At 43.3% G+C, this 24263-nt stretch overlaps 2 protein-coding genes across 2 annotated transcripts in view; one reads left to right on the top strand and one right to left on the bottom strand.

Annotated features, from left to right (window-relative positions):
- The window catches only part of LOC140275544 (tripartite motif-containing protein 16-like), a 292422-nt gene that overhangs the window by 252500 nt on the left and 15659 nt on the right, over nucleotides 1-24263 (top strand). The gene's annotated exons all lie outside the window — the stretch shown is intronic.
- Nucleotides 761-22376, bottom strand: eloa (elongin A). Its single transcript, XM_072371048.1, has 12 exons — nucleotides 22272-22376; nucleotides 17464-17520; nucleotides 17242-17354; nucleotides 14747-15291; nucleotides 13386-13711; nucleotides 10147-10249; nucleotides 8448-8606; nucleotides 5144-5241; nucleotides 4597-4777; nucleotides 4384-4516; nucleotides 2371-2534; nucleotides 761-2264 (listed from the first exon to the last, which is right to left on the bottom strand). Exons 1-12 carry the CDS (start codon nucleotides 22341-22343, stop codon nucleotides 2203-2205), a joined length of 2013 nt encoding a protein of 670 aa, XP_072227149.1. The 5' UTR covers nucleotides 22344-22376; the 3' UTR covers nucleotides 761-2202.

The following is a 24263-nucleotide window of genomic DNA, read 5'->3' as shown; positions in this document are numbered from 1 at the left end:
CAATCATCTGTTTTATAATTAGAATATTCAGAGAAGCAGAAACTTTTCTGAACATCAGGGGGAAAACTGAAAACCAGCTCTGAATGTTGGTGACCTTCAGGCAGCAGAAAGTCTTCTGAAAACCATCCAACACAGTTCATCTCCACCTGCACCAACACAGTAAAAAAGATTCACAAATTCTGACGCTTTCTCTGGACCAGAACTCATCAAAGACGGAGCTGAAATGGAAACTGTCCTGTGGTCAGAAAGCATCTTTTATCAGATCAAAGACAGCATCCGTGATGGTATGCAGCTGTCGCCATCATAGACTCACCTGCTCATGGTTTCCTCCTTCGACCCGACTTCCTCCAAAACTTCTGTTTAACCAGATTCTGGAAATCACCAACTACCAGAAAAACAACTCCCTGGGACTCTCAACCTCATCATCTTTAAAAATACAATAAAACACCTCAGTTTCAATATTTCATGATGTTTTTTGTATCAAACCACTGCAAAGCTGTGCAACCTGATCCCTCCTCAGCACCGCAGTGTTTCTCATTGATCGATCTGATTGGCACTGCTCCAGCAAGCTCTGATCAAACATGAGACGCTTCAGTGACACCGACCCTGCCACTCAGGAGAAGACGCAACACGAGGAAAAATTACACACTATTTACACCTCCTTCATCATTAAAGCCTCCAGAACAGATGGAGGGTTAAATTTCCTCCTGAATTCAACAGAAATCTCATTAAAAAGCACAAAAACGTTCCCACACACACGTTCTTTAAGGGCAAAAGTCAATTTTTAATAAAAATGACCATATAACATTTATTAAAATCTAATAAAATTACAATTTTTAATCTACTTCTGTTCGGGCCCATGTTGTGGGGTACCAGGTCCCATCACTGAAAATAAATACATCTCATCATGAAGCTGCAGACGTCCTGTTAACTTCCTTCCTCGGCGGCCTCTTACCGACTCGTCGGCCATCGCTCGAGCAGTTTGTCACAGTGAAGCAGATAGAAACAAGATCGTACACATTCAACAGCAGGAAAAAACATGATCCGAAGCCACAGGAGGGTTAAAAAAAGTCCACAATGTGTGTTTGATTTCATCTCAGCCCCAGCACCTTGAAAACGCAGCAGGTAAAACATGATCCAATATGTTTGTGTCTTTAAAAAGCAGCTCGGGTGTCGTGATGTGCATCATGCATGCGACGAAGAGACAAAACAGGAGTAAAATGTAAAGGTTTTCCAATGTAGTGTCATTTGGTCGTAAAGGAAAATAAAAACAAACGACTGCTCCTTGAATCAAACTAAACGTTTCTGTCCCTTAAAAGGAGAAGTTTGTTTGCTTTGAGAGAAGAAAAACGCCCGACAACTCGTTCAAATCTCGCACACCAAGAAGTAAAAGAACACGAGGGGTAAAAACGACGACCGAGCAGCTTTCACAGGGTTCTGTGACGGGGGCGCTGTCGGATCTTTTGGTTCAGTTTGCAGCCGCAGAGCCGGTTCTGTTTCCTAAATAATCTCGAGGTCTTTTTCTAAAAGCTTGAAAACGTTTTAATAAATACATTGGGGGGGGGGGGATCAGTAAAGAGAGATGATAAAAACCGTCTGTTTTCAGCTGAATACGCGAGCATCGCAGGTTCTGTCGGTTCTGTGTGCAGATTTGGGCCGTTTGAGAAGGAGAACTGATGAATTCAGTCGCATTCAGGGCAACGAACGCGGTTCAGTTTCAGCACCCGGAGGTGATCATTTCTTCTGGGCTGCTGACTCTGAAGGAGCCAAAGCGTTTCGGGTGTTTCTTAAAAAGACAACGGCTCCGAGGAAAGAAAAAAGCTGAGCTCAAACCTACAAAATGACAAGTTGGTACACAGACTCCAGGCGTGGTGGGCAGAGGGAGAAGAGAAATCCGTCCTCTAAACAACCAGGAAACTGTTTCTTAAACCATGTCTGCTTGACAAAAGAGAAAAAGGTAACAGACTGAGTGTGTTTGTGTGTCCTGTGGAAAGTTGGGGATTTTACTCTCTAAACAATGTTCGACCGTCATGATTTAAAAACTCACAAACAGAAGAGAAACCATCTTCCCACCAATACTGTAAAGTTCATGCGCTGTTCGCTGTGTGTGTGTTTGCAGGGGAAGCGGGTCTCCAGTAAAATGTTGCTAAACTTAAATTAAAAACAGCTGGAATTGATAAAATACATTCAGTCTCTTTCACACTACCGGCGGGAGAATCTGTTCTTGAACGCTTTGATAGTTTTGGCCATCATGGGAGCGATTTCTGCAGGAAGCAGAAAGGAGGGAGATTGTTAGATTTAAAACGGATATTTTGGAAAGATCTTCGTTCAAAGCTGAGGATAGAAGAGGGACAGATGCCACAGACTTACTTTTTACTTGTGGTTTGTCCCGGGCAGCGTGTTGTCCTGCTCCTCCTGCTCCTCCTGCTGCTGCTGCCGGTGCTGAAGAGCGAGATGAGCCTGCAGAGGGGTTGAGTTGGGAGGAAAAGGAGCGGCTCGACTCACCAGAGTAGTCTATGGTAGCCGGTCGTATTCTGCAGGAGACGGCGAAAAAGTAAAGATCAAGAAAAGGCAATAAATGTTCCATCACTCCACTCCCCTGAGACCTCCACTGGCTGCCTAAATCAGATTTAAGTCACTAATGCTGCCCACAGAGAGACTTCTGGGTCTGTAGCAGCTGTTCAAACTCAGGATAAATCCTAAAGTTAGAACTGTGGTTTCTGCCAGGATTTGTGGTCGAATTGGAGGGAGGAAGAGGACCTAAACATAGGAGGTGAAGACAGGCAGAAGGTCTCAGAGGCCTTAAAAGACCAAACTGAAGCAGGATAAGCAAGTATGACCAGAAAGTAAAAGAACCAACGAGCAGAAAATGACAATGAAGTGACAAAGAGCACAAAGGAAAGCCAGGAGAGTATATACTGAGGGACAATCTATCAGCAGGTGAGAGCAATCAGCAACAGAACAGCAGGTCAAAATAAAGGAAAGTAAAGAGCGAGAATCAAACCGATGACATAAAGGAAACCCAGAACAAAGGAAAACCCAAGAAACCTAAAGGCTAAAAGCCACGGATGGTGACGGGCTCCTACTTCACAAACTGAGAGGAAGTAAAATAGCAGAGTTACAGGAAAAGGTAAAGGTAAAACAGTGAATATGACGAGGTTCAGGCCCAGTAAGAGTCTCATTTAGTTCTCATCCAGATCACCTCAACATCGCAGCGTGTGGCTGCATCTGTCAGGCCGACCGCTTCAGATTGAGTTTGATACGTAACTTAAGTTTTGTTCACGATTTAGACGTAATGACTCATTACGTGCACAAGAATGTGTTCTACAGGCTTGAAATCGAACGTAAGAGACGGTAGAAGAAGAACCAGCGGCAGTAAGTAAATGTGGAGCTGATGAGAGCTGCATTGTGTAACATGATATCTAAGTTTTGGGCTCTTCGGCTCCAGCTGCTGTCATCCCGCCAAACACGTGCCGTCTTCCAGTAACAAACCTGCAAAGTTAAGCTGCTATAGGCTTAGACTGCTGGGGGGGCTCATCTGTCACACCTTTACTCTCTTTGCTCTCTTTTTCCTCCTGTTTAATTTCTCAAATGATTTTATGTCCATGTGACATTATTGTGGTTATTAACTTGTGTTTCCCTGTTCCAGCAGGTATCCTTTGAATGGTGTTATGGTGTTTTTCCTCCTCTTTTCCCTCTTTTCTGTCTTCTCAAACCCCAGCTGGTCCAGGCGGATGGCCACCCTTCCTGGTTCTGGTTCTGCCAGAGGTTTCTTCCTGAGTCTGGTTCTGCCAGAGGTTTCTTCCTGGTTCTGGTTCTGCCAGAGGTTTCTTCCTGGTTCTGGTTCTGCCAGAAGTTTCTTCCTGGTTCTGGTTCTGCCAGAGGTTTCTTCCTGGTTCTGCCAGAGGTGTCTTCCTGGTTCTGGTTCTGCCAGAGGTTTCTTCCTGGTTCTGGTTCTGCCAGAGGTTTCTTCCTGGTTCTGGTTCTGCCAGAGGTTTCTTCCTGGTTCTGGTTCTACCAGAGGTTTCTTCCTGGTTCTGGTTCTGCCAGAGGTTTCTTCCTGTTAAAGGGAGTCGTTCCTTTCCACAGTCCCTCAGGCTCAGGACGGGAGATTGGACTGAAGACAAGTTTCGGTCCAATCTGTTGGTTTCCTTAGCTCGGATATTAATTTTTTTAATTGTCTCTATATGAATTAATTGGATTATGATTACAATGAATTGAATTCCAATTGGCTTGAATTGGACTATATTACTTAAGTGCCTTGAGATGACAATTGTTGTAATCTGGCGCTTTATAAATAAAATTGAATTCTCCGGTGACGTCTGTCAGCTGTGAAACATTTTAACCGATAACCTGTGACGGTGATATTCTGCCTGCACTCACTTGATGGGGGAAGCAGCTGCTGTGGAGGCGGCTGTGGACAAACCGCTGCTGGTGCCGAACTTTTCCTGTCTGCGCCGAACGTCACGCGGCGGCTTTGCTGCAGAATTTACATACGCCATCTTCACCTGCCGTACTGGCGTGGAAAACAACACAGATTTAAACTGGTGTCCATCCTCAGCATGTTACAGAGCTGCTCAGATAGGCTGCCCCCACCTTTGGGTTTGTTGGCGTGTGCAGAGGTGATGTTCTGGGTGAGCATCCTCAGCCGCTCCTCGCGCTCGTCGTGCAGCCTCAGATACATCTCCCTCCACGACTCGTACTCCTGAGGCGACTCACGCTTGAAGTCACGGTGACAGTGACGCATCCACAGCTCGTCTGAATCCTCCATGAAACACTGGAGGAGGAAAAGAAAGCGGGAATCAAAGTTCAGACATGTGCTGCGGGTCGACTCGTCCCGACACAAAACGACGTCCCGCTGACTTCTGGGTTGGGAATTTTCCAGATTTTTGCATGAACGTGAAATAAAACAACATCAGATTTCTACACCAGATAGAACTAATTGGATTATTTTGAAATTAATTCACTGGATTTCTTTGGTTTATGATTACAATGAATTGAATTCCAATTGGCTTGAATTGGACTATATTACTTAAGTGCCTTGAGATGACATTTGTTGTAATCTGGCGCTATATAAATAAAATTGAATTGAATTGAACTGATGGGGTAAATGGTCCAATATTACACATCCTTGTCCACAAACCTGGTTGCATTGCTCGATGCGGTACAGCTGCTCTGGAGTGCATCTCTCCAGGACCGGCTGCAAGATCTCGAACGGCACTCCGCCCACTTCAGCGATGGCTGAAAGAACAAAGAAGGACCTCACAGTCAAGTCTGGGCAACAGTTCTATAGAAAACATTGTGCACCAACGCCAGTAACAACGCTGAAGTTACCAAAACAATGAACAGTGGCCACCTGGTACAGTTTGACCTCACATTTGCAGGCTCTGCATCTGTTTGAAGCAAATGTAGCTCGTACTTATAGGAGCATTATGCACCAAGCCGACAGTTGGCTGACAGGAACGTCTGAACATCTGTATTTTAATCTGCATTGAATCTGTCACTGAACGGATCACTCCGATTGGCTCTTATTCTTGTTAGGTCCTGTAACGTTACACTACTTGGTGTTTTTGGCATTTTTGGTGTCTCCTGGAGGTGTCTTTGTCAGCCTCTAAAGTATAGGTGTCAAACTTTGGCCCGCAGTGTAATTATATTTGGCCCGCGAGGCAATTTCAAATTAATATTAGAGCTGGCCCGCCAGTATTATACGGCGGCAGCGCATTCACGGCTTATACTACAAATCCCATAATGCTGTGCTGTTGTTTTGGCGCGTCAATTAGGACAGAGGCAGGTACGCCCCTCCTCTGTGTCAGTAGCATCTATGCTAGCGGTCTTCTTGCACAGTCCTTCGTCTGAAAGCCCCCCGCCTCTCCCCCAGACCACACTTCGACCTCAAACCACAGCTGTCACTGTTACCTACCAAAAAATGGCCAAAAGAAAGGCAGAAAATAGAACTTTTCTGGACAGGTGGGAGACAGAATATCTGTTTATGTAAAAGACAAACCTGTTTGTCTTGTTTGTGGAGCCAACGCGTCAGTAACTAAGGAGTAACTAAGGAGTAACTAAGGAGTAACTAAGGAGTAACTAAGGAGTAACTAAGGATGACAATATTAGACGAAACACCAGGACAAATATAAGGACCTGGACACAGCTCAAAGGAGCCAGAAAGTAAAGGAGATGAAAAGAGGTTTATGTTATTTTATTTTCACATTTATTAGCCTGTTGTAAGAAGCTAATTTTGACATTTACCTCAGAAGGCTGCAAACGGAAAGGAGGCATTCAATTTTTATTTAAATTTAATTTAATATGCCATTGATATGTTTTTATTATTATTATCGTTATTATTATTAGCAATTTTGCACCCCTGGACTTTAAAGTTATATAAGCCTGGTTCAGTATTCATTGTTAAATCAAAACTTGTTGGGTTCCATATTAAAAGGTTCATTTGTTCAACCTTGGCCCGTAGCTTTGTTCAATTTAAAATTTTGGCCCATTGTGTATTTGAGTTTGACGCCCCTGGTCTAAAGCATGACAACAAGTGTACAGCTGTGCACGTGCAGGGCTCAGATGGAGGTTTGTTTTACACAGTGGTGTTACATCCCACACCTGTAGGGGGTGCTAAAGAACAAAAAACTGCCAGATTCTCTCGTGGTATTTTAAAATGTGTTGCACCCAACAGTATATGTTCCAGTATACGGTAACTTAAAGTTTTATTTCAGGGTGCACGTGTAAGAGCGTGGGACTCAGTGTGATGTCATCCTTTCATGCAGCTGGATGACTTCCTGATAGTTAGAAGCAGGTTCTGGGTCTGCTTTGAATGCACAAGAGCTCCCAGAGCACCGAGGGTAAAGATAAAGGGTTTCACCGGCTTGTGTTAGCGCATGTACCCACGTTTAAAAAAACTTTTATGTTATCCCAAGAGCCTAAATAAGGGTTACCGGGGGCTCACAACAAAAGCGTTGTGAGCGGCGTGAGCGGGCAGCTGCCATTCATTTTCAATGTAAGCTGGCGTTGATGAGCGGCCGGCGTTGTGAGCTTCATGAGCTTTAAGAGTTGAGAAAGGCTCAACTTTATGCAAATGAGCAGTGACGCTACGCGACGACAGCCAATTAGGGCCGATCTGGATTCCGAAGGCGGAAAAAAAGGCGGAAAACGGCAGAGCGCAAACACAAAGAAACACAAAGAAGGCGCAGAGTACGATCCATGGTGAAAGAGGGAACCGATGTATGTATGGATTATTATTTTTCATCTGCTAGTTGCTATACATATAAGCCCCGCCCCTTTGGCCGCTTCCGGCTTCTCTGGCCGCTTCCAGCGGCAGAAGAAGTAGAAGCGGCGGGTTGTAAGCGTTGTGAGAGGCTGTGGTCGCTTTTGGTGTGAGCCCCCGGTTAGGGTCACCTGTGAGTTGTTTACCAGTTTGTAATGTTTTGGTCACAAAGTGTGAATGACTGTGAAACCGCCCGGGGAGGAGAGACAACGCTGCATTGTAGGTGCTGGGAAAGTGATACCTGAGACCACCTTCTCTGTTCTTCCTTGACTCCTCTCACAAACCATCGGTCTTCTCTATCCAGACTGTGAACATGACTGTCTTTACAGTGTCCCTTTTCTTTGCAAACACGACACAACTCAGTGTTTTTTTGGGTCTTTTGTCCTTTGGGTGAAGCAGACTCTGACTGAGGGTGTTCTTGGGTTTGAAGGAGGCTCAGATCCGATCTTCTGCTGTTGGCCTGTTTCACTTTACTCTTTAAAGTGAACGGTTCACCAAACTGAACCGACTCACAGGCGCAACCAGAAGTGGAGACGCTGGCGTCAAACTTCAAACGTCTGAGCTCTCATCCATCGTGTTTCGGAAAGACTGACGCAGACATGTGGCGACTTCCGCCTGCAAAGAATTGTGATGAACGTCGATCAAGAGTAGAAGACGTACGAAAAGGTCACATCGCACGAATCCGATCTGTATCCGATTTATAACCACATGCTGAAGTGCAGTCAGAGCGAAGCGTAAGATCCTGCTTCCGGTTCACCCAAAGGACAAAACACAAACTGAGCAAACTACCTTTATATTTTCTGCCTTATACGTGAGAATAATGTAAATGACCCCAATAAAGGTCAGGTACGGCCCACCAACTGTACTCTGAGGACACCTTTTGGATGAGAGGTGAAACGCCTTTAAGATCCAAGAAGAAGAAGAAGTGCAGTTGTCCTTCTTCACGCTCCTTTTAGCATAAAAACAGCATCAGTAGTACCACCTCCTGACCTGTTAGGGCTACAATATCTCCCTCATACTTTAACTCGCCCCTGGCTCCAACAATCACTCATCCCTGGCGTAGTCTATTTAACTAATTCTATGGTGAGCATGAGCTTCAGTCATCTACGGGCACTCTGCTGCCACCTGCAGGGCCGCTCACTGATTGCTCTAAAGAGATAAAAGTATAGCAGCCACTCACAGTCAATGTTGTTCTGCAGCACACGGATGCACTGGTCATACAGAGTCATCATCTTAGGCAAGTAGGCGGTCTTCGATCCCGAGTAGACCACCATCTTGGAGTTGAAGCGCTTCCCTGTGAAGCCTGCATCCTCCTCATCGTTGTAGACGGGAACTGAAGCTAAAGACGGAAGGAAGTGAAAGTCAGTCAGTCTGACTCAGAACAGCAGAATGGGTGTTAACAGATATGTTGACACTGATATTAGAACCATATTAATGCCTGTAAATATGCAAAAAAGTCACATCCAAGCGCACGTGAAACTTGAAACTTTAAAAGTGTCTAAAGAGACGTTCGCAGCTGCTTGGTGAGAAAAATGCAAAAGCTGAAATTCATCTGGTCATGTCAGACACAATCAGAATGAAACATTAGCTCCTTCCTCCCCATTTAAAGATGGAAGAAGAAAAACTAGATCATTTAATAATCTCCTTCTGTGCAGCTGCTGCGACCTTCCAGCAGGACGTGTCTTTAGAGAGAAAGAAATAGAGTAAAACTAAAACGTCATCGTGGAACAGTTTGCTTTGCAGACAGTCGTCAACAGAACATACAACACAAATTACAACACAAAAACCCACAATCTGTTAAGAAACAGCAGCAGAGGGAATAAATGACAGCCTGTGTCTGTTTGCACTGCATCTGGGAAAGCTGAACCTCCTCTTCTGTCATTCAGAGGTGCCAGATGTCATTAAAAGAAAGAGCACTGCCTGAAAATCTTATTTTTGAGGCCAAGGCCACCAAACCAGCTGATTATAGAAAATGTGAGAACAGACTCGCTAAAAGCAGGATAAAACTTCCTTAAAAAGAGCAACGTTTTTACAAATAGCATCTGTGTTTGTGTCAGTGGGGGGGGGCAGAAAGAAGGGTCAAATCCCTCAGAACTCATCAAGGATGGGACCAGGATGTTGCTCCTCACCAGGTTTATGTGTCTGTAAGACGCTTTTATCCAAAAGGACTCACAGGTAGGGTAAGGGGGTCTTGCCCAAGGACCCCTACTGGAGGTAGTACCTTTCATAAAGGCCCCCCACACAAATCATACCACCACATTATCCAGTCCCATGTCGTAGACTCACAGTCACAGATCTGTGAAATGCGTTTGTGTGTAAAACAAATAAACTGGGAAAGCTTTTATTAACCCAGAGATCTTTGTTAAGAAATCTGTGAGCCAACATACTGGATTAAAATCCACAGTGAGGAAGACTTCTGATTTAACAAGATGCTCAAATGACTTCATCACAGGCCGATCATCTTCCTGCCTTTTTCCCACTGGCACCACCGTAGACTTCTTCTGAACACTTTAGACTTTGTGTTGCTCCAGAGAGGAATGAAAGCACACAACACTTCAATAACACCCCCCACACCATCAAGATCACAGCTTTTCTTTACCTTAAAGCGACTAAAAGATTTACAGACAGGGACCTCATCAACTGTATTATTATATCCAGCAGCAGCACGTTAGAATCAGGTCTGTTAAATCTCAAATAAAACAGATTTAACTCCTCTGACAGAACGCGATCAGGTCAGAAAGTGCTGTTTTGTCCTCGTAGCTCGTCCCAACCAAGCAGAAATGAGGAATAAGAGGGTCGCCCTGACATCAGATCAATTCCAGCATTCACACGTGGGTCTCATGGCTTTGAAAGGACGTTCAACGTGAAATAATTTTTACCTTTGCGCCTCTGAGGGGACAGTGGCGGGGAGGGCAGAGGTCTGTAGTTGGGCTGGATCGCTGGCAGAGGGATTTCAGGAAGAGTCGGAAGAGATTCAACAACCTGCACACAACAACAGACTTAAATCAACAGCTGGAAGGCAGAGTTTCATCCATCAGACGAGAAGAAACATCGAAAGATAACACCACAAGCAACTGAGAGTGACACTTCTTCGTAAAAAGACCAGCTTTCTGAGTGAAGCACTGAACCTCTCATCAAGCTCGTCACATGAAAGCTCAAAGCACATAGTCCGAAAGTGTTCCTGTGGTGAATATGTGTTAGAAAGTATGGGAAGTACGAAGTCTAGAGAACGCAGAGCGGTTATTCTGGATGATATAAGTACTGAATGATGCTAAACTCAGCTATTGTGTTACTTCACCTTTATCTCCACAAGGATATTGTTGATAAAATACTCAACGATGATCTGTGTTTTCACTTCAGACACATTACAATTAATCATTAATATCAAAGCATCTGTATTCTGGGTGCCTCTGAATCGACCACGGGCGGGAAAATAATGCGGAAGGTCCGAGTGGTCGTGTTAGCAGCCGTTTTAAGTGAGTGGATGACTAAATCAAGAAATAAATGTTTAAAATGGAACGCTCTTGTTGTTGCTCTGCTTTAAAATGAAGGCAAGGAGGAAGCAGCACAACGGAGTCACAAACCAGTCGTGTGTTTTCTCCTCTGCCCTCTTTCCTTCATCTGGAAACCCCGTCCTGGGTAAAATGGGCGGAGCAAGAACACTTTGAATTGGAGAATTTCTGCGACTGTCGGAAGAACACGAGCACAGCCGAGTACTCGTGTTGAGAAACAGCCCAGATTTCTTCTTTGTTTTGTACATACGACCTCTTAAAATGAACATCTGTGTTTTGTCCGTCTGTAAAAATTAGAAACGAAATGATGTCGCAAATAGAAATAAAGAAGAACAAACTTTAAAGCGGATATATTAAGACATACTGTTGATATCTATAAAATGAGGTGGAGTGTGATTATGATGTGCTATTTATTGTTTTAATTGTTCTATTTCTATTCTGTGAAGCTGTTTGATCGACTTCAGTTGTTTTTAAATGTGCTGTTTGATTAAAGGTGACCTGCATAATACGTCCCCTTTAAAGTTCATATTTTAAGACTAAAGAACTCCTTTTGTTAGAATGATCATTTTGTTAATTATTTCAAAGAGACATGTTGGCATTTATAAAGAAATAAACAGCATGAAAACTGGTTCAAACTTCAGAGAAATTATGTTTTTAATTGTGGAAATGAACCTGCCGCCACAGTCATTCAAACGTTAAGAAACGGAGCTGTTTCCAGGCCAAAATGGCGCCCAAACGGCGCCCAAACTCAGTGCGGTTACATGCGGGCCATCAGATCGGATTAATGGCTAAATTACAATAAGATTGAGTTATTCAGTTCATGTAGACACCTTAATCTGACAAAAACGGATCGGATTGGGTTACTTGTGATCGAATTAAGACCCGAGATAACTCGATCCAAACGTGCACTGAACGTGCACGTAGACGACAGCGGATCGGATCGAGATCGCTCCAGATTTTTTCCTGCGATCGTCACCCGGAAGTCGAAGGAGACGATATTCCTGTTGTTGTTGTCAGAAAGAAAGAAACAACGCCATGGAGAATGTGCCGTTGTGCATCTCTGTGCCATAACCATGCTCATCACAGATGGAGAGGGACGCAGCTTCATCTCGCTCTGCGTTCGCCATCTTTCTGAATGCCTGAGTTTGTTGTTGGTGGCGGTGAAGACGTCAACAGGAAGTGGCTCTATTAGCGATAGCTGAAATGGGGACAGCGCCACCTATCGTACCGGGGTATGACATGCTTTGTGCCAGTGATTCCATTCATTCACCGCCATATATCCAAGGATAATTACCCTCAGATAAGGAGCAGAACCCAACTGTAGCTGTAATCCAGCTAATCTCATCATGTAGACCCACTGAGTGACGCATCAATGGTCGACAACTTGGAGGAAGAAACACAGAACCATGGAAAGAGGTCTTCGGGTGTATTTTTAACTGCTGAAATCATTTTTTTACATGATTCACAAAAGCTGTTAACATCAAACCTTATGAGCAATAACTACATTTCTATCAAGGTAAAAACTCACCCTCCAGATTAATCTGAAAAAAACAAACTTCTCTCTTTTACCTGTACCAAATTATACATCAAAACGTAGGCATTTTTGTCTGCTGTCACCCAGTGAAATCATCACTGTGATGGGCTTCCTCTCAAACTGGCTCAGAGCGCAGAGTGCGCCCACTCAAGCTACCATAGAAATCTATTCTCAGCAGGGTCTGCTTTATTTTCTTCAGATCTAAAAGTGCGGGGCGTTAACTCGGTGCCTTGTCCACATTTTTTACTCAGTTTGAATAAGAAACACAGAAACTCGTTCCTCTGTCTCTCCTGGCGCTCACAGTCTCAAAATTATACTCATGGCTGTGAGAGTTTCCGCTCAGGAGGTCAGAGTTTCAGGGGTACGGTCGGCCTAAATTCAACTGACACCTGTGCCCGTCTGGCTACTTTTAACTGCCACAGAGCGATGCAGCTGCTGCGTTGCTATGGCGATCATAACGACTGTTGGTGAACAGGCACACAGGGAGCTAACATACGCAGCCATGCAGCTCAGTTTAAGGTCTTTTCTGGTTCTGGTGGAGGTTTCTTCCTGTAAAAAGGGAGTCGTTTATCTCCACAGTCGCCTCGTGCCGCTCAGGACGGACCGAAGAGAAGTTTTGGTGCAATCTGTTGGTTTCCTTAGCTGGGAAATTGTTTTTTGAATTGGTTTTGAATGTACGAATTGGACTAATTTTGAATTCAATGAATTGGATTTGATTGGATTATGATTACAATGAATTGGGCTCTAATTGGTTTGAATTGGACTGTATAACTGAAGTGCCTTGAGATGATATTTGTTGTGATTAGGTACGATATAAATAAACTGATTGAATTTAATTTAGTATTTTGATGTTTCCGTCAGCCTTTGCTGATGTGCAGCTGAGCATTAATGGAAACTACTCATGATATTTAAGGTTTAAACTGCCATCTGAATATAAAAAGAAGCCTTTAATGTGACACTGCATGACTAACTGAGACAGAGTCACAGTAAAATGGCCATAAGAAAACCAAAGAAACTTCATTTGAGATGAAATGTGGTGGTAAACTCCAGAAAAAGCGTGGTTGGTGCTCACCCTCTTGCGTTTTTCCGGTGTCGGTGCAGCAGCTGACGAACTGGAGCCTGAATGAGGCCTCTTGGTGCTCTGAGCGCCGTTCGACTTGCTTGCTTTGGAGGAAGAAGAGGAGGAGACGGGCGCAGAGGAGGGCTGGCGGGAAGACGACGTGGAGGAGGAGTGAGACGGCCGGCCATGTGACGTCGAAGACGGTAAATTTGGCTTCTTCTTCTTCTTGACTGGCGTTGGGGCGTCGTATGTGAGGAAGGACTCGAAGGACATGGTGGGCGTCTCAAAATCCTCTTCCTCCTCTTTAGACGGAGAGTCCTTCGGTGCCCGCGGTCGCCCTGAAGACGCAGAGGTTAAAGGTGGAAATTCATGAGAAAATAATTAATTACAGAAAAGTTTTGGGGAAAATTTGAGCACAAACAACAAACTGCGGTGGCCACGATAAAACTGGAAAGGCTCGTGGTACCATGAGCGTTTGGTTTGTCCCTGATGGGATACCGTAAAAACATCGTGGACAAATTATCCGTCTCTAAATTCATACTTTATGGAGGACTGAAAGCGCCATAAGTACATAAATATATATATATATACATATATATGTATGTATATATATATAAAAATGGCTGAATAAATAACTATATGATAATAAATGCTACTAAAATTTGATTTTAAAAAATGTATGTAAAAATAAACATACGGAATGTGAAATAAATCCATTTCTCTGCTTTCATTTTAAACTGCATTTCTTTAAATTGTGTTAATGTTAAATCAAAAAATGTATCGACTTTGCCTCTCAGTATTTTTCGTCCCAGTCGCCTCGTGCACGCTCAGGAGTTTCGATGCAACCTGTTGTTTTTCTTAACTCGGCATGTTTTTTTGTTAATTGGCTCCATATTAAACTGATTTGATTTAATTTGAGTTTTACAATGAATCTGCTTGTAATTTGACTGTATGTTGAGATTAGATTAGTTGTGATTTGGTGCTTTATAAATAAAACTGAACTGAATTTGTTTCTGAAACACTCATCTTGTGGCGCTGTGCATTAAAACGCTGCAGAAAGCATGAGTCAGCGTTTTTCAGGTGTTTCACTGCGACTTCCTGTCAGCAGACTGACTCAACATCCACAGCGTGAGTTATCAGGAACAGGATGTCGCTGTGTGTTGATGCAGGCTGATAACACTCACGTCATATCAGTCATTATTTTATCTTCTGTTGGAATAAGAACTGCTCCATGATTTATGGCAGAGCCACGTTTCCAACTCGCCGTTCTTTATCAACTTTAACACCAGAAATGGTTCAGAATTCGCTGATTTTAAACTTTTTTGATGATGAAAACACTGGTTTAAAAAGAGCTGGATGCTGGAAACTCTCACCATCGTCTCCTCCCTTCTTCCTCTCCTCCCTCTTGCCGTCGTGTGTTGTGGACTTCCTGCCATGCTTGGCAGCCTTCTGTACTGGACTCTTCTGTCTTTCTCGGTCGCCGCTACGTTTCTTTCCCTCCCCGACTCCTCCTCCTCGGTCACTACTCGTCTGAGCGTGGCGTTGCCGCCGCTCTTCGTCTCTGTCCCTGTTTCGCTCGCTGTGGTGGTGGTTCTTGCTGGGTTCTTTGACTGGTTTGGCGTGGCGGGCCTCTTTCCGAGGAGGCGGGCTGGGTTCAGGCTCCGGCTCTGGGCTTTCGTACTCGTCTGACTGGTAGCCTCCTCTCTGCGGGGGGCTGTACTGGTCGTGTTGGGGAGGTGAAGGTGAGTAGTTGGTATGGTAACCCCTCTCCTCCTCTTCCTCCCCCTCCTCCTCTATGTAGGAGTGCTCTTCCTCGGGGGAGGGTTCTCTGTGGCGTCTGTGGCCTCCTGTGTTGCCGGCATCGTGGCCTCGAGACGGTGGATGTGAGCGGGAAGCCTCTTTGGCGTGGCTGTTGGGTCTGAGGAGGAAATACAGGGACAGTGAAACTTACAAACAATGCTGGACTGTTTGAGAACAGCTTCCAGGCATCCTGCCGCCTCTGACCTCCTCTGAGGGAGGTCACGGTCCATGTGAGTCCAGCTGAATTCACTGCTCAGACGCCGTCTTTAAGCTACTTTAACGGTGATTCTGTGGCTATAAAAATCAGGATTTTATTAGAGCAGAGCGACAGTCTGGAAACGCTTTAAATGAGCTGAAGTAGCCTTAACGGGCTGATATTCAGTCCCAGTTTCTGACAAAAGAAACTGAAAAATATGTGAATGAGAGCAGCTTTGTGGGGAATTCAGCAGTTAAAAAACCTAAAATACAGTTGCTGTTAACTTTGCGTGTTTATCATGGCTGACTTGCGTTACTTGCGTCGGTTGTGTCCGTCCTCAGAAATTAACGTTACATGTACGAAAGCTGCAATATGCAAGTGACCTGTAGGGGGTGTGGAAGCTTACTTTTGATGTTTTGTATCGTCAAATTCTCGTGCCTTTTTCTGCCATCTTAAGATCAAGAAATGCTAACCTTTTGACGCCATATTTACTATCTATTGGAGTGCTTCTGCTTACATCCCATAAATCCGACAGTAGCCTCCGGCGTGAAAATATGGAACTTTTTGGCAAACCACTTAAGATCATTTGAGTTGAGGAGAGTGTATAGATGGAGGAGTAACTTGATCTCATACTGGGTGTTAGTCCAGATTTGAGAGGCTCAATTTCAGTCAGACTAACATGATTTTGCTCAGAAAAATTAGTTTATTTTCCGAGTGTGCTTACTCGCCTATGAATGATCCACCAGAGGGACCAAATACATTTCACTGACTTTTGGTGCATTTTACATTTCTGATCCAAACTCCTGATCCAGCCTCATTTCTTCCTGTTTCCCTCCAAGCAGCCAGACTTTCCTGTAACCTTTGAAGTGTCCTGATCAATAGTTCTCCAGCTTTCTTAAGCTCTTTCAGAGTTTTTCTTTGGACATTTTCTGCTTTTTCACTCATTTTCAGTCCTTGTTCCTGAGCATTTTCAGTGTTTTTTCTTTGTTCAGCCACTTAACTCTGAGCTATGAAGCATTCAGGCAGAAAAAAGGCTCCTAACTCAAGGGTGAACCAGTGTTGTGTCGACACAGAACAGACAACTTAGCAAAGAAGCCGTTTTAAACTGGATCTTTAGGCACTTTGTTACCAGCAGCCTGTCCACAGAGCTCTAATCATACTTCCTTAGTGATTGATTTAATCATTCGTGTGTGACTTAGTGGTTAATAATACATTCTTCTGTGATGTGAGCACATTTTATTTCTGCTTTACACAGGGCGAGACGGGGGTTGATACACTGTAAAACCCAGGATTCAGCTGATAACTGGACTTCTTTTAAAGCAGGCAGAAATAAAGTTTATCATACATTTTATTGGACAGGATTATGCGTTTAGCAGTGATATTATCCTACAATTATCCTACCACTCGATTCATTCATTCTGACCCTTGTTGGACCCGTCCGGGCTGCTGTTGCACGTGGTGCACGTGCACTTCGAGTTAAATTCAGAGGGGATTTCATTTAAAATGGTGCAGGAAGTGTGTGTGTTTGTGTGCAACGTTCCAGATTCAAGCATCAACATAAATCACTGTAGGTAAAAAAGAAAATATGAATAAAGATTTAGGCTTTTACGAAAGGAAATATGGTATTTTAGGATCATTTTAGCTTCTTCCTACAGACTTAATTTCGAACGACAGATTTTTATTTATTTTAGAAAGCGTTTACCTTGTAATGCCACCTTTATCTATTTCATTGTTACTCTAAATTAAATTAAACTCTCTAACCCTGACAAAGATCTATCCAAACTTTATTCTAAGGCTTTGAACTGTGCTGATCTTAAATTACAGAACAGGACTCCTCGGCGCTGTTTGAAGGCTTAGATCTGTGGGAGGTACCTCTCTGCAGACTGAGGAACCAGCTTCTTCCATTTGGCCACAAGGTTTTTCGCCAGCTCTCCTACGACCTCATGTTTCCTGAAAGAGTTCACAGTTTTCCCCACTCCAGTTTCCTGTGAGACGACAAAAGATTTACTGAGGCAGGTATCACATGACAGGAGTCTCACATCCAGTTTCGCCCTACAGCACTAACATATATCTCAGTTTAAGAGCAGTCCTTACCACCAGTATTTCCACCGTCATGGGCAGCTCCCCGAGTCTTTTGAGAGTTTTCAGCAGCTGGAAAATAAACACAAACAGCATTAACAGTTAAAGCAGGACTTCCTCTGGGATGGAACAGAAAGCTGCAGTTTGGATTGGTTGGGAGACAGTCCTGGAGATGCAGGATATAAGTGTTTGGAAAACATGACCAATCATGCGGAAAACCTTCTCTTTTTGGGGATGGTGGTCAGGTGTGCACCCTTTATAAATAACATCCATTCATCCATCATCTTCTGCTTATCCAAGGTCAGGTTGTGGAGGCAGCAGATTCAGGAGGGAAACCCAGATATCCCTCTCCCCAGCAGCACTCTCCAGCTCCTCCTGGGGGAACCCATGGAGATGCCTGAAAAACCTCCAAAGGGAGGCGACCAGGAGGCATCCTGACCAGAGGAACCACCTCAGCTGACTCCTTTCTATGTGGAGGAGCAGCGGCTCTACTCCGAGCTCCTCCCCCTGGTGATGGAGCTCCTCCCCCCGGATGGTGGAGCTCCTCCCCCTGGTGGTGGAGCTCCTCCCCCTGGTGGTGGAGCTCCTCCCCCTATCTCTAAGGCTGAGCCCAGCCTCCTTCTGAAGGAAACTCATCTCAGCCGCTTGTATCCACGACCTCATTCTTTGAGTCAGAACCCAGATCTGTGACCACAGGTGAGGGTTGGAACAAAGATGGAGCAGGAACCTGAAAGCTTCTCCTTCCAGCTCAGCTTCACCAAACGGACCGGAGCAGCGCCCTCATTACTGCTGACGAAGCCCCGATCCATCTGTCCATCTCTGATCCAACTCACCATCACTGAGAACCAGGTCCAGAGATGCTGAAACTCCTCCAGCTGAGGCAGAGACTCATCCCGACCCGGAGGTTCAGAACCATGGCCTCAGATCTGGAGGAGCTGACTTTCATCCCGGCTGCTTCACACTCAGCTGTGAGCTGAAGGTCAACAGAACCACATCATCTGCAGAAAGCAGAGCTGTAACCCTGAGGTTCAGAACCAGACGCCCTCCTCCCCCCGACTCCACCTCCAGATCCTGTCCATGAAAACCACAAACAGGATCTGTGACGAGGAGCAGCCCTGATGGAGTCCAACACGCACCGTAAACCAGAACCAATTGGTACCAAGAATGTGGACACGGCTCTAACTGTGGTCAGACTCCTGTACCCTGTGCTCCCCCCACAGAATCCCTCAGAGAACACAGTTATCAGCCTGCTCCAAGTCCTCAAACACATGTAGACTGGATGGTCCAACTCCCATCTTTACATATTCAAATGTTTGGGCTGATCATAAACAGACGAGCTGACAGACTTTACCGGCTAACCTTCTGATGTTTCCACACCTGTAACGTGTTTGTAATGAGAGTCAAAGCGTTTCTGCACTAACTGACAAACGAACCGCCAGACAATCGGCGATAAAAGCCTGTTTAAATCTGGAAAAGGTTAAGAAGGTCGACAGCCTGGTGAAGAGGTGGAGAATGAAAGGTTCTGGTACCACAGTTGAACAGTGTGTCAGCTGTCAGTGGAGGAACCTTTGAGCTAAATAAGCTGTTAAAGGAGGCTGTTAGCTTGCTTTTAATGCTACGTTATTTGTCTTTTCTCTGTTAGCCGGAGGCACATTGCCTCATGACGCAAAGGTACGACAAGCCAAAAGCGCCAGAAGAATCTCAGCCGTGCATTTAGCACCAACAGAAGATAAATAAGCGCCAAGTGCTGCTATTTAATGCCTGGTGGAGTCTGATAATGAGCTCCAGCCTCAGCTGATGATTTTAAATGTTATTCAGCAGCACCGATTAGACGTCTGGTGGCACCTGAACGGCCACAGTGTCCCGGCTCGATCTTAACTCCGAGAACGGCATGTTTTAGAGTAAAAATGTGCCCTTAATTAACAGAAGTTCAAACCATAAGATACGAAGGAATTACAAGTCACAAAGAAAGACAGGAGCCGGAGAAAAGCCAGCAGAAATGCGTGGATCTGATTCATCGTTCACAGAAGAACCCAAATTAGGAAATATCAGTCTGTTTGATTCAGAATCAGCATGTTTTCCTCATATTTTTCATAAAATATCAACAACAATAACAACCACAGACAGTAATAACACCATTATTACTGTTATTAGTACTGGCAGTCGAATTCATATGTATTACATTGCAATCTTTAACCAAAACTCATCTTTAATCTGCTCGCATGATGGATTTATTTCCATTTTTCCCTGAAAACTGTCACCAGACGAGGCGCCAAGGCCACAGCCGGCGTTTTACCACGACGCAACAGCACCAACGGGGCTCTTTCTGCTGCTTTTTCTTCTACTTTTGTTAATTCAAGGTTTATCTTTCAATGAAAACACCACACCATAAACTGTTTGTTTGGTAACTAACTGTTTTTTTTACTTGTTTCTATTATTTACTGAGCCAAAATGCTTGTTGTGTGAATACAAAATCATTGTTAAATGGTATTTTGCCAGGAATTGGCTGTTTTGAATGCTCATATATCATCGGTTGTGTGTATGTTGGGAGGAGGCCTCAAAACACCTGATCAGGAGCGGACTCGGCTTTGACTTGCACTGATAAAAGCATAAAATCAGTAAAAGGTGAGAACGGGATGAAGTGAAACAGCTGAATCTCAGTGACTATGTGAGCTGTCACTGTTAAAAACAAACCTGATGACTGAGATTCATTCATTCGTTTCAAACTGGAAACAGCAGCTTAATCCGTCGGGAGGCTCAGAGATGTGAGACCTGAGATGTAGTAAAACCCCTGAGGTCTCATATTTCTGTGGTTTTTAATATAAGTGTGACTTCATGAGCCGGAGAGTCGCTCCTGGCCACCAAACCCCCCTCTAACATCAGCACCGCTTTGTTCCACATAAGCAGTAAACAAAGGCGAGCCCGCACACCGTTTACCTTCACCTACACGGTTCTAGTTTTCAGAAATAAAGCAGCAGACCGTGTTTTACAGCACGGCTGGGGTCCAGCCACCGTTAACCAGCAGCGGTGTAACATTACAGGCCTGCGGCCGCTGATCTGTCACTTCTCTCGGCGCTGACGGTGGTTAGCTGGACGGCTAACGGCTACTCTCACCGAGAGTTCGCCCAAAAGACGAGTAATGTGGGGTTTTTGGTGTCAGTGCTCTGACGGCTGGTAGAAAATCTACTGACAGTCAATGTAACAGGCTGACACGCGCTGTTTTGGGGCACAAACGAGTTAAAGGGGTTAGTTATAACAAGTTAAAGCCTCCTAATTATCGTGACGTCTCACACGATGCCTTTAAGGGCTGTCGGAAATCTCTAAATGCTATGCAAGAACGATTTTACCTGTCATGGATCCTAAACTTTTAGGATTAAAAACATATTTTTAGACATTAGGTGAAATTCAGAAAAGTTATTTAATAGGCTTGTTAGTTTAAACAAGTTTCTAAACATCATATACATGAATAATATATATATATATATATTATTCTTATTTTTTTTTCAAGCAGACAGCCTTTCTTGCAGTCTGTTCTGTTCTGGTCTGAAGGTCTGTTTAAAGTTTTTCTTTGGACATTTTCAGCTTTTTCATTCATCTCCAGTGATGGTCTCCTTGTACCTGACCATTTTCAGAGGAATGTATTTGTTTACTACCCAACTTAACTCTGACCTATGAATCATTCAGGCAGAAAAAAGGCTCCTAACTCAAGGCATGAACCAGTGTTGTGTCGACACAGAACAGACAACTTAGCAAAGAAGCCATTTTAAACTGGATCTTTAGGCACTTTGTCACAAAGACATCATTTGTTCCCATTTCTTTAGTTGCATCTATGAAAAACAGCAAAGAAAACACAGCTTGACAGACAGAAAATAGGATTTCTGCAGCAACAACGTGACTGAGATACTATTTAAGAGAAAATAACAAAGAATGTATAAATATCAAATAATTAAGGATTAGTTCATGACTTTAGAAGCAAATAAAAACGTGAAGAAATTATCATATATAGTACAAGATAATGAAGAAGAAAATGTCAAATTTGTAGATTTGTAAATGATTTAAACTGAATATTATTCACTCTATGTACACAAAGTGTTCTCTGAACTATTATTTTGTGCAACATATCTGCTTTTTTTAAATCTTTGATTGATGGCCATATATTTTATATTTCATCCTGTTTATTATCAAAAAAGTCTGTGTCATTATTGACTCAGATCGTAGCACTGTAAAAACATGGGGGGTAGTTCCACAGACAAGTTAGATTGGCTAAATAGAAATATATTTCTCAGTGAGTTGAAGGTTTGATAACATCCTAAACTCATTACATTTATTAATCTGTTGTTCACCTACTTACTATTAGTAATCTCTACCTAACAAAGCAGTGAATATGACCGAATGATGAGTGTTATTACCGGATAATAGGGTTTAGAGTTATTCTTAGTTAGTTTAGTGCTAATGGTGACAATCACCATTCATACAATTATTGCAAAATAATGAAGATTAGGAGCTTTGTGTCTCATGTTAATTAAGCTACAAGCCAAGTGTTAAGTGTTCATCGTGTATGACTTCTGACTGAATCCAGATTGACAACATTCCTATGTAATTTTGCAGCTTCAGGGTGGCCCCAGAAAAAAAAAGACAGCTGAAACCTCTTGGAGGCGTTTCAGAGGACGGAGCCAGACAGCGCCCCGTGAACGCGGCATTTAAAAACCGTTGCGACCCTCGAAGAGCTGCGGAATTGACATATTTCTCGGCTTCGGTCAAAATTCACGACACGGTCGGTGTGAAACATCAAATCTGTCCGTGTCGACCGGGGGAGTCGTTACCTTTCGAGGCTCTGGATTGTCCAGAATCCGGGACTGAAGTCTCTCCACTGTTTCCAGCAGTTCCTCCGCCATGTTTACTGCTGGTACCCTGTCCCCGGAAACGGTTTCATGATCCGGACTGAGCAAGGAGACGCGACGCAAGACGAGTTCCGCTGGTTCGTCAGAACGAGGAGGTTAAAGAATAAAAGCATTGAGCCAGAAGAATGACTGAAGTGTAAATAAATAAAAAAAATGGAATAAATGATGCGGATCGTTTGGAGTTTCCAGTTGCCACAGAAACACTCATATTCTGTCAGATATGATTCAAGTTTTAGAAGATGTTTCCATTTATGTCCATTAGCCTCCCAACAGCTTCAGTTAAAGTACCAAACAGGTGATTTTTAATTCATCTGATCAGTCCATCCCACTCAAACTACATAAACTGAAACATTGGTAACCACAAAATGAATTAAAAAAGAAAAAATACAGCTTTTATTGTTGATTTGTCCTATATTTCACACTATATTTCACCGCTTAACTACTTCAGACCACTAAATGATGAGGTCAGCAGGAAAACACCTGTTTGTTTCAGTAAAAGGGATGAATTAGATGTTTTTAAATTACTTTCACAAAAAAAACTTCACATTCTGTTTAAGTGACTCAAGTTTACCAGTTTATCAGCACAGAAAATGAATGGTTAAATGAGGTAAAAGCGTTACCTGGATCAACTGCAGGCCAGTTTCTTTCAGATTAAAGCAGGTGTTGTCCGAAGACTGAGCAGAACTTCAATCAATGATTTTAAAGCTTCCAATAAAATCTATTCACAGTGTTTTGGACTAATTTTGGGACATTTGTATCTGACAAATATTTCCAGATGAGATGACCACAGCCTTTTTGGTGAAGTACATATGAGAATAATTTGAAAAGTATGCAGATATTTCACTGTAATTTTTGTTAAGATTTAAACCAGCTAAGAAATTCAGGCAAATTGTTTATTAACCCACTCAACACTGATCAATGAATCATTCAAGAGTTAAAAAATCCACCTGACACATCATTTGACACATCATTTCTTTAGTTGTGTCTATGGAAAAAATGCCAAAAATAACAGTGTGAATGAAATAAAATGGTATGTTTGCATGACTAAGGTGAACTATTATTATATGATGTATAAATGTTCAGAGAACTGTAGGCTGGTTCATGACTTCTGCACATCACTGTACAGAGACAACATTTTTCTCACACCATCAGTGGCTGTAACTTTATGAATAATCCTTCTGTGAACTTAGACTAGCCCACATTTTTATTCCTAAAAGTAACAAAATCCCCCCCCCCCCCCCCCCCCCCCAGTAGTTGTACTAACTATGACAGTAACCAACAAAGATAAGGAAACATTAAATCAACACTAGAGACATTTGTGAACCTTAAAACTATTGGTTTTTGCCTCTTTTTTATGTACATTAACTTTTGCGAGGCACATTCCTGAGGCTGAGATACCGCAGTTTACAACTTTGGTTTCCAGCCCTGCACCACAACCGTTTTGCTCTAAGTTCAATTTTTGTGGGCTTTGTGGCCTCTTTATATATAAATTTGCTTTCAAATATTCATCAAAATTCATCTTAATCTTAAAAAACTGTTTACAGAATAATAAAAAAATAAAATAAACAATAAAAAAAAGAATTAAATAAAAAAAAAACATAAAAACCCAAAAGACAGAGGAACAAAAATTAATACTGACACAAAAAAGAAGGTCCAGTTCCAAATCTTTGGATAAGTTTGAAATGTCAGTTCATGTGACCAGAAGTCCAGAAAAGAGTCGGAGTTAAAGGCAAAGCCCCGATATTTAGGTCACAGTTGAGGCAGAAATGAGTACGAGGCCAGTCCGGTTGAGACTGTCCATTTTCTTTAATGTGATCCACGAAGGGAGCCCAAATAGCACAGTATTTGGACTGAGCATCCGAAAGTGTATAACACACTTCCTCAAGAACCAGACAGGAAACCAACTCATTCAGC

This window comes from Leuresthes tenuis, unplaced genomic scaffold, assembly GCF_036924035.1.
Source record: "Leuresthes tenuis unplaced genomic scaffold, fLeuTen1.0.hap1 SCAF_18, whole genome shotgun sequence".
Taxonomy (NCBI): domain Eukaryota; kingdom Metazoa; phylum Chordata; class Actinopteri; order Atheriniformes; family Atherinopsidae; genus Leuresthes; species Leuresthes tenuis.
This window is presented reverse-complemented; position numbering and strand designations above follow the sequence as displayed.